Source organism: Phyllobates terribilis, unplaced genomic scaffold (genome assembly GCF_046119375.1).
Source record: "Phyllobates terribilis strain yellow unplaced genomic scaffold, ASM4611937v1 Scaffold_1__5_contigs__length_1240528914, whole genome shotgun sequence".
NCBI lineage: Eukaryota > Metazoa > Chordata > Amphibia > Anura > Dendrobatidae > Phyllobates > Phyllobates terribilis.
The window spans coordinates 109,858,925-109,870,012 of record NW_027362761.1 but is presented as its reverse complement, the minus strand read 5'-3'; the positions used below and the strand labels follow the sequence as shown (position 1 = coordinate 109,870,012).

At 38.5% G+C, this 11,088-nt stretch overlaps 1 protein-coding gene across 1 annotated transcript in view; it reads right to left on the bottom strand.

Moving 5' to 3' along the window:
- Positions 1-303: 303 nt before the first annotated feature.
- Positions 304-11,088, bottom strand: part of ACER2 (alkaline ceramidase 2) — a 32,381-nt gene continuing 21,596 nt past the window's right edge. The window contains exons 4-6 of the mRNA XM_073665895.1: positions 9,181-9,318; positions 3,473-3,610; positions 304-2,256 (exon numbers count right to left, since the gene is read on the bottom strand). Of these exons, the coding sequence (XP_073521996.1) occupies positions 2,070-2,256; positions 3,473-3,610; positions 9,181-9,318 (463 nt within the window). The 3' untranslated portion in view covers positions 304-2,069. The remainder of the gene's footprint in view (positions 2,257-3,472; positions 3,611-9,180; positions 9,319-11,088) is intronic.

Below are 11,088 nucleotides of genomic sequence, written 5' to 3'. Positions count from 1 at the left end.
TTTGCATCTTATCAAACCAGCTAAATCTGCAGGGGGTTGAATACTACTTGTAGGCACTGTATATATATATATATATATATATATATATATATATATATACACAGATATTTCTGATTATCTTACCTGAGCATAATAACAATGCAAAATCCAGCCATTTATGTCGGTTCAGAGAGCACAGTGAAAGTGGAAAGTGTTCTTATCATGTGAGATTTAAATGCTCATTTCCATAATACAATATTCATAATGACTTGTCAAATTGAATGTTCCTCACTACTGAAACTATTAAACTATGTTAATAAAGAGTAACTCCAGTCAGATGAGAAAATTATCTTTAATAGATCCATATTCTTGTCCTCGCAGTGCAGCATTATATAACAATATAGAGATTCAATGCCAGTAGTTGAATGGGATCCAATTATTAGTCAACCTTGAATCTCAGACAGAAATACGTATATAGCAGTTGCCCCCCACCCCCACACACCCTTTTCAGTAGAGCAGTTTCTACTTCATCCCTTAGAATTATGGCAACGAAATTAGGAGAAAGATGATCAGCGAAACCCAGCAGTGATTTACTATCTGAAGATAGCATGAAATATGTGGAATGTGTGCTCGGTGTAACAATTTATGATTGCATTTGCGACTTTGTCAATGTATTTAGTCTTTTGCACCGTGTTCATATTTCCATTTGTGCCTTTTTTAAAATACATTTTTTATGCGTTCGTTTTTTTCTTTTTATTTGGCCACTGTAGTCAGACCATATGGTCTACAGATGTTTTCGCCCCAATTTATCACTTTTCATTTTTCTCCAGTCTCCATCCTGGAATGACTTTATATAGGTCTGAAATTTTAATGCAATTTTTGTGACATTTTGAGCAGGACATGTGACTTTTTGTGCTAAAAAGTCACAAAACAGGTTAAAAGAAGAGAAAAAGAAGAACATTTTTGATGTTGTGCAAAACGCATGCACCATTTTGATGAATTTGGCACAAAAAACATCAGTGGATACCATAAGACAAAAAAAGGAAAACTGACTTAAATAAATTGCTAATGGTGAATCTGGTCCAACGTTTTAGGACTATGTAGTTTGCAATTTCAAATCTTATCTATTCTGGTAGTTCCTTAAAATGCAATATTAAAAAATAAACAAAACTAAAAATATGGATACTGGTGAATAGTGTTCCATTTACCCTAAATGGTGTTTATTATTATTACATTGTGGTTCTATCATTTTTTACAGCAAGAATAGCGCTGGAAACTATGTTATTCTTGTTAGAAACACGATGTCCACATTTGGTGTAAAACCCAAATGTGGACAGAGCCTAAAACTATAACCATAAGCGATTTGTATAAAAAGGTATTAACATGGTAATATTTGATGAGGATATAACATGATCTTCATAAAAAATGCCTTCATACAGCAGAAAAACTCTGAATTTACACAATACTTTGACTAGTGAGATGTACAGAGCAGCAATCTTGAAAAAAAGCATCTTAGAATCTAAGAAACATCCGAAGAAAATACATCCATCCTTCTAAAAAAAATATAAAAGAAAAACAGATAACTAAGGAACGTTTAACCCTGATAAGCAGATGGAACCTCACATTGAGATGAATCTCTCTGTAGCTCAGAACCACACAATTCTTTCCCTGGACTTATACGTTTCCATTATAAGAGAGATGACAGCAACTAGACAGAACACAACATAAAATATTTATAGTCCTACTCCAGATTGGAATAGCATACAAGCCTCCACTTCATTTTCTTCCCGTCTTAATGTGACAGATATCACAAGTGCCATGTAAAAAAGATATTATGTAATGCACGAAATATCATTATATAAATACGTCAATAAATACGATTCTCTGAAGAACTCTGTATTTGCAGGAAATAGAAGGCAAATTATTTTCTTGCCATTTTGGCAGCATCTAAAGTATTAGCCAATTACGATAAGACAAGTCTATCATTATAAGTCCCTAATGAGACTCATGACGGTGGAAAATGCCCGTTAAACTCCCATGGTGATTGCACCGTAGAAGGATCTGTATGTTCATTATCGTTCTGTGGTCGTTCATGTAATTTTCACAGGTGATTTCTTGTGAGCACAGAGTAAGCTGACATAGGGCACTCCAATAAAAGCCCACTTTTCACTAGGCCAGAATTTAATGACAGGTCCTTGCTCTGGAATTTCAGATGCAGCATCAAAGTAAGCGAAGCAAACACAGCCAAGATAAGCAGCCAGACAGATGAGAATGTGCCTGCAAGACACAAGAAACGTAATAAACTCTCCGTCCTGATACAGCTCTCTATTTATTATCCATGAAAGGCCGGGTCTGGAGCTCATCTCACGGTCATTAAAATATGATATATTCTGTCTCATATTAAACTGGAAATTATACATTCCTTTGAAAAGGTTTGGAAGATCAGTTCTCAATGTAACAGAATACATATTAAAGCAATAAAGCTGTCAGTTTATGAGGTGAGGCCATTTACTGTTCATATCACTATGTTTAGTAGTCTAAGTAGGTCTTCCAATGCAAAAATGAATATAGTCAGATATAATAGTACTATATATATGTATTTATATATAGATGATTTATTTTATTTGTATAATCTTTTTGTAACCGTCTTCTGACTGATAACTTTCAACAGTGAGTCCCCTTTGATGTGTTGTAAGCTGTTTACAGACCATGGAATTTAATGTAAAATGCAACTAAGAAAATGTCAGGAAAATCCTACTAGAACAGCTAAACTTAATGGAGTTAATCAGAATCATTTTAATGGTGGTAGCCGTGTATTTACTACTATTTAAGTCTAATTCAGATGTCCAATTTTTGTGTACGAGTACTATCCGTGATTTTCATGGACAGCACTTGTACCTGTGATAGTTTATGGGGCCATTCATACGTCCGTGATTTTTCACGGAGACATGTCAGATTTTAATCAGAGGGTTGGATAAAAATTGGCAATGCAAGTTAATGGGTTCATGAAAAAAATCAGACCACATTCGAATGTCACATGGGATAAGATGGAGAAACTTTTTTTTTTCTCCACACACTAGAAAAACAGATGACACTCAGACCACGCTCTGATCAAACCCTGATGAAAGTCTGACCAAAAAAATCAGTCCGTTTTTCTCGTATGTGAAAAATCAACATCTGAATAAGGCCTCGACTTGAGTTTAAATGTGATTGCCTAATTCTGAACACAACCACATCCCCAATTATAATAAGGTGTTCACACTTATGCAACCACATTATTTTAGTTTTGTTATTTTTATTTTCCCACCTCAAAATTATTTCAGTTTGTTTCTCAATGGATTTGTACAGATTATGGGTGACATTAACAGTGGAAAAAGTTCTGAAATTATTCTTCTTCGTATTTTTTTTACATGACAAAAACCTGGGTTTTTAACAGGGGTGTGTAGATTTTTATGTACACACTTAACAATCTATTACATGATGAAATACTTACCATACACAGTGGAGGTAGGGGAAATTGAAATGAGCCCACATTTCACAAAACGCCTTATCACTGATCCAGCAGACTAAAGCTAAAGTCCACCAAAAGCCAGACATAAGGCCCAACTTGTAAACTCTCATGTTGTCACATCTAGAAGATAAAAATAATGATATCATAAAGCATATACTGTATGTCATCAAGATATTATTAATCAGTTAATCTGTCACACACTGCGATCGCAAATTTTCTAGCTGTTCTGCTCTGGAGTGACAGCTGTGGCATTCATCTAGGAGTTTTCTAGAGCAATTGCTTAAGGGCAGAGGGGAATGGTTGTGAAACATTCAGTGCAGAGAGCCCAAAACACTTCACAGTTAGGTAATGTCCCTCGGATACTTGGGTTTCTAGTTTACAGAAGATTTAAACTATCATTTCTGACGCATGCAACTAATATGACTATACACTGTGTGCAGAATTATTAGGCACATGAGTATTTTGATCACATGATACTTTTTATACATGTTGTCCTACTCCAAGCTGCATAGGCTTGAGAGCCAACTACCAATTAAGTAAATCTGGTGATGTGCATCTCTGTAATGAGGAGGAGTGTTGACTAATGACATCAACACCCTATATAAGGTGTGCTTAATTATTAGGCAACTTCCTTTCCTTTGGCAAAATGGGTCAGAAGAGAGATTTGACGGGATCTGAAAAGTCCAAAATTGTGAGATGTCTTGCAGAGGGATGCAGCAGTCTTGAAATTTCCAAACTTTTGAAGCGTGATCACCGAACAATCAAGCGTTTCATGGCAAATAGCCAACAGGGTCGCAAGAAGCGTGTTGGCCAAAAAAGGCGCAAAATAACTGCCCATGAATTGAGGAAAATCAAGCGTGAAGCTGCCAAGATGCCATTCGCCACCCGTTTTGCCATATTTCAGAGCTGCAATGTTGCTGGAGTATCAAAAAGCACAAGGTGTGCAATACTCAGGGACATGGCCAAGGTAAGGAAGGCTGAAAAACGACCACCTTTGAACAAGAAACATAAGATAAAACGTCAAGAATGGGCCAAGAAATATCTTAAGACTGATTTTTCAAAGGTTTTATGGACTGATGAAATGAGAGTGACTCTTGATGGGCCAGATGGATGGGCCAGAGGCCGGATCAGTAAAGGGTAGAGAGCTCCACTCCGACTCAGACGCCAGCAAGGTGGAGGTGGGGTACTGGTATGGGCTGGTATCATCAAAGATGAACTTGTGGGACCTTTTCCGGTTGAGGATGGAATGAAGCTCAACTCCCAGACCTACTGCCACTTTCTGGAAGACAACTTCTTCAAGCAGTGGTACAGGAAGAAGTCGGTATCGTTCAAGAAAAACATGATTTTCATGCAGGACAATGCTCCATCACATGCATCCAACTACTCCACAGCGTGGATGGCCAGTAAAGGTCTAAAAGAAGAAAAAATAATGACATGGCCGCCTTGTTTACCTGATCTGAACCCCATAGAGAACCTGTGGTCCATCATAAAATGTGAGATCTGCAGGGAGGGAAAACAGTACACCTCTCGGAACAGTGTCTGGGAGGCTGTGGTAGCGGCTGCACGCAATATTGATCGAAAACAGATCCAGCAACTGACAGAATCTATGGATGGAAGGCTGTTGAGCGTCGTCATAAAGAAAGGTGGCTATATTGATCACTAATTTTTTTGTTTTTTGTTTTTGCACGTCAGAAATGTTTATTTCTAAATTTTGTGCACTGATATTGGTTTACCTGGTGAAAATAAACAAGTGAGATGGGATTATATTTGGTTTTTATTAAGTTGCCTAATAATTCTGCACAGTAATAGTTACCTGCACAAACAGATATCCTCCTAAGATAGCCAAATCTAAAAAAAAAACACTCCAACTTCCAAAAATATTATCTTGGATATTTATGAGTCTTTTGGGTTGATTGAGAACATAGTTGTTGATAAATAATAAAAATAATCCTCTAAAATACAACTTGCCTAATAATTCTGCACACAGTGTACAACAAAAGAACGCCTGTCTAGCACTCCTTAACTTAAAGAGGTCGCCGCAAGAACAAAGTACATTTTAATAAATAGATCTTGGAATAATAATAAGTTCCACAATTGGATGTTTTAAAAAATGTTCCTGTGCTGAGATAATTGTTATGTTCTGCAATTTAGAACTGAGGAATAGGAGGGAAAAGCTGTCCCTGCACTGAGACTCAGCTTTACCCTACGCTGGGGTGGGTTTCCTATTCCTTATGAATAGCCCCACCGAAACTCCTGCACTGAACTCAAACGAAGACCTGTAGGAAAGGGAAAGGGATCCCTAAAAGATCTAAGGACTGGGAGCAAAAGCAGGAGACCTCCTAACAGAAAAGTTAAGAGCAGAAAAGAAAATTAAAGGAAACAAAACTGGTGGAACAAGAAGTCCCAGGATAACAATAGTCCAAAGCAAGAAGAACTAAACAAGGCGGCTTAGTCAGAGCACGAGCGTTACAACACTGATGTTCAGCAGGGAATGGGGGCCAGGTGCTGGGTAATAAAGAGTGCAGAGAACACGTGACCAAGAAACCCAGCACCAGAGGAAAGGATTCTAACAATAATCTTATAAATGTGCCCGTGTTATAAACTGTGTAATAGCTGTGTCTGACCATGCAGAGCTGCTCCAGTTCATGGTCTGCACCTACCACAGCTTCTGGGCAGGGGAGGAAGCATAAATCACTTATGATAAGTGAGTATACAGACAACACAGCAACTGCTGCTTTCTTAAGTAACACATTTAATTGTGGAACTTATTATTCCAAAATCTATTGACTAAAATGTACTTTGTTTGTGGAACAACCCCTTTAACATTTATTAAAAGAGTTGTCCAGCACTATGATGAGCTTTTCTAACATTAACATAGCTAGCATATTTATATATATTTTGATTTCCCCAGTGTCTTCTTGGTCTAAATCAGACACAGGCCACATAACTACCACAGTATTCGGATCCTTCTCTGCAGCATCCGAATGCAATGTCAACAAAGATGTCTGGTGTCTGGTGGGCAGCTGTCCGTGTCCCAATTGAACATTAGCTGAACAACGCATTCTAAGATGAAGAGAAGGAGAGCCCAGACATCAGACCACATTGCTGATGATGTAATCGCATGCTTCAAAGGTTCAAGGGGGATCCAAACGTGACATCTGCCACAGTGTTGAAGAATCAAAATAAAGCAGTCACGAGACCTGAGAATGATGCAGACAAACTGGACACTGGGAGTAATCAAAGTACTGTATATTAGTCAAATCCAAGTGCTGGCTATATTAATAGTTAGAAAGGCTCTTCAAAGTGTTAGAAAACCCCTTTAAAAGATTTAAGCATGTGTTCTACAACTACATATCTGTTCTAGGTATTCCTAATAATAATATAATTAAGTTCATATTCTGTAAATGTGAATATTGATATTTAGAAAGAAAACCTGTTGTGTTGAAAAACATTTAAGTATCATCATCAAGAATCTTTATTACATAACAGATCCTTGGGATCTATGGATATAAAAGACCCAACTCAAGTTAGACTCTTCCCCATGAACAGTGTGAACAGGAGCAGTGTTATGTATTATTTATTTAGCTTACTTATATAGTGTCAATAATTTCATAGCGCTCTACAGAAACTAACATCGCTTTTCTCATTCTGGCTCATAATGTAGATTCCCTATCAGGATGTCTTTGGAGTGTGGGCGGAACCGGATAACACAGAGGAAACCCACACAAACATGGGAAGTACATAAAAACTTATTGCAGGGATTTTAAACCAGGACCCCAGCGGTGCAACGCAACAGTGCTAACCACTGAGCCACCAAGTGTTACCATTCTACACATACAGTATATCGCAGTAACAGCAAACAACAAAAGGTTATGTTCCCTTCTCTCCAAAATGGATTGGAGGAAAGGAAAAACCAAGTGGTTGGGGTTTCTATCCTACAATAGATATCTTACAATGGAAAGCAAGCCACAGATGGGGGATTGAAGTTGATTTTTTCATTCTGGCTTTCTTTTCCCTGATGACAAAATTGTCACGGTTAAACTTTTCATGCAAGCCTGGCAGCTGTTAATAGAGCTTCCATGGACAGGTTTAATGGAAGCCACTCCTTTTACCAGATCCCAAGGATTGCCCTAGCCTTCACCCTTTATCCCCTGTGCAAGGATCTGGGCTTACACAGGGACACCTGGGCTGGGGCCACAGAGAGAGCTGCTGACCGATGGAGCACACTGGCGGCAATAATGGTCGTAACATGGAGTCAATACAAAGAGGTCATGTCAGGGACAAAATCAGAAAGCAATTGGATGATCAAAATACAAGCCAAGGTCAGAAAATGGGATAAATCAGAAATACACAACAAGAGCAAGGAATAGGGCTATAGACCAGGTAAGCATAACTTGTTGACTGGCAGTGGAAGCCAGAAGTTCAGGGGTTTAAATAGCAGGACTATCTCTGTCGTGCAGTGCCCACAAAAAAGATGCAGAGCTGACCAGTGGCTGAAGCAGAAACAGAGGTGAGAGGAAATGGAACAGATGTTACAAAAATGAACCACTGAAATCTTTACCATGTTGAAAAATACAGTTTTGCTTTCACTCCATTCACAGGACAGCTCTTATAATAAATCTATTACACAAGTAGGTTAGTGAATACTGATTCCTATAAAAAAAAAGGCAAATGACGTAAGCAGAGAAAATTCTAAGAAGACTGTATATCTAGTGAAAGCAATATCTGACATTTTGCGTAAAATGGACAGAATGAAGGATCAGATGTCTCTTTTCCAGGAAATATGAGGCCACATGTTTGTGAACAATGACAGTGCTGAAACTGCAACATTTATCAGCATCTCCAGTGCTGCGCGCACAGGAAGACGCCAGCCTACAGCTTCATCAGCAATGCTTCCCAGTCATGGCATGCATGTTATTGTTTTTTATTTTACTCCATAACTAGTTTTAGCAGCACACACAATACATGAAGATGACATTTATAGAAGAATGTATTTAATTATTATTTGCTTGTTTTCCTATCTCAAAAGATGGGATTATTAAGGAACATAGAAACCACAAGAAAGATCAGTATTTCCACGCATATCTTTTACCATTCTTCTTCACTTTTCTGGTTCTATGAAAATCCACGAATGCATCAATCCGTGTCATAACCCCAGCAGAATGTATCTACATTTATGTATCATCAGTGGCATATATAGAAGAAAGGGGTCCTAATGGTAAAAGACAAAATTGTCGCCCAATTACTGTGCCAGGTTTTGTACTACATGATAGAAACGCTCACACACACATTCTGTCCATCTCTATAGGGATCTGCATGCCAATTTTTCTCATAGTTTTTGCATACATTATTGCATACTTTCTGGTACTGTTTGTGTAACAGAACACATGGCCACCTATTATAACAAAACCCCATTGACCTGTTGTATTGCATCATTTTTGTGATTTAATGTTCTGCTTGTCTCCCAAGGTTATGTCCTGTGCCAGCATATAGAAAGAGGCTTAAATCTTTTTAAGCCTAGTACATTCATCTACAATACATATTCTAGGGCAATATTCACTCACATCTTCAAAATGTGCTCCCCCTTTAAATCCATCTAGGCAATATGTTCAGTGACACTGCCAATACTCCTAGCTCTTAAAAAAATCACTAAAAACAGTTTTCAAAATGGTATTTATAGGTATACTCACCTCTTAAGCTCAGTAATAAGTAGAATTGTGCAAGGTATTCCCAATGTCATCAGAGATATACTATTAATTACAGGTTTTACAAACGCCAAAACTGTGGTGATTCCAGAGAGAACTCCAACAACAGCTTTAAATCTCCATCTATGACAAAAAAAAAAAACAATGTTAAAATCATCTTTTAGAAAATGTTGCTACTATTCATTTTATATAAACAACATCTATAACCATCTGAAACTAGGGTTTAGTGAATGCAAATTAAAAATTAATCTGGAGCAGACATTTGTAGGACATTTCATAACTTTCCCAATTTCTTATGAAAAAATATTCCCCACAAACTGCATTGAACTACTGTACCCAATTTATTATATATTTTAGGAGTCGGAGTCGGTCCATTTTATACTGACTCCAACTCCACCAAAATGGGCTCCGACTCCACGACTCCGACTCCACAGCCCTGGTTCCATTCATCAAAGCTTTTGCGTCAAAAAAACTAGCATAAAGCTTTGAAAAGTCACAAAATTTTTGCGCAATGGGGATTTGTACAAAACATTTTCAGCTTTTGGAGTTTTCACAATTTAAACAATCAGCTTAACCAAAATGGGCCACGCCAGCCTGGCAAATTCATCAAATGTTTTGCCATTTTGTACGCCAGTAATGATACTCCAGCCGTTGACTAAAGTAGTACTTCTGACATGGTGCACTGAGGTGCACGCCACTCAAAGGAGGTGCCAAATTAATTATGTGGCATGCAGCTATTAATGAATTTGGTGACTTCTTCTCCAGAATGACTGGCAAAGCCCACTGGCCTACGCAAGTCTTGATGAATCAGGACTAATGATGAGCGAGCTTTCTCGTTTAACCCTTTCACCGAGCATGCTCGGGTGCTTACCGAGTATCTTCGCAGCGCTCGTATATTATGTTCGAGTCCTTGCGTCTGCATTATTTACAGCTGTAAGACAGCCTCAGTACATGTGAGGATTCCCTAACAAGCAATCCCTGCATGTGTTCAAGCTGTCTTACAGCTGTAAATCATGCAGACGCAGGGACTCGAACATAATATATGAGTACGCCGAAGACACTCGGCAAGCACCTGAGCATGCTCGGTGAAAGGGTTAAACGAGCACGCTCGCTCATCATTAATCAGGACCATCTGTGCCAATCCCAACCAAACATTGCTTCTCTTACTGTAACACAGCCCCATTCAGGTGAATGGGGATGTGCTGAATTTTGGCTAAGGTGCCTATGTGGGAAAATGCTTTAAAGAGGTTGTCCGGGAGTTTTAGATTGATAGCCTATCCTTAGGATACATAAACATCTGATCGACATCAGGATCTCCCAGCAATCAGCTGTTCCTGGTGCCAGTGACGGCTGGATGTGATCTGTTACAGAGCAGAACTACACAGCTTCATCAACTGCATAGTGGCCATGGCAGGGTATTGCACATCTGCCCCCTATCCCGACCACGACCAGCATATATTTGACAAAGATTTGCGGTGCAGCTCCTCAACTTCCACAACTGAGTACATTTGGCTGCCGCCGACACCGAGAGCATCTGATTGGCGGGTGTGCTGGGTGTCGCAGCCCCACTAGTCAGATATTGATGACCTTACCCCTTTAATGCCTTACCTATTCTAGGATTTTGTGGGGGTCAGACTTAACAATATGCCATTAATGATTAGTAAATAATTGTAGTCTTCATGAATTAATAATACTGGAGCATCTTTTCTTTTACAGCCAGGTGTAACCAGGTAGGCACTGCATACTCTGTCCAATAAGTGCTGCCTGTGTTAAGACACACCTCTTAGACAAGGAAATAGCTAATTTCCAGGTTTCAATGTAACAGCACAATACAGAGATATAAGAAAAGATTCAGAACTGTTATTTTATGAGGAATACAAGTATTTACTAAAA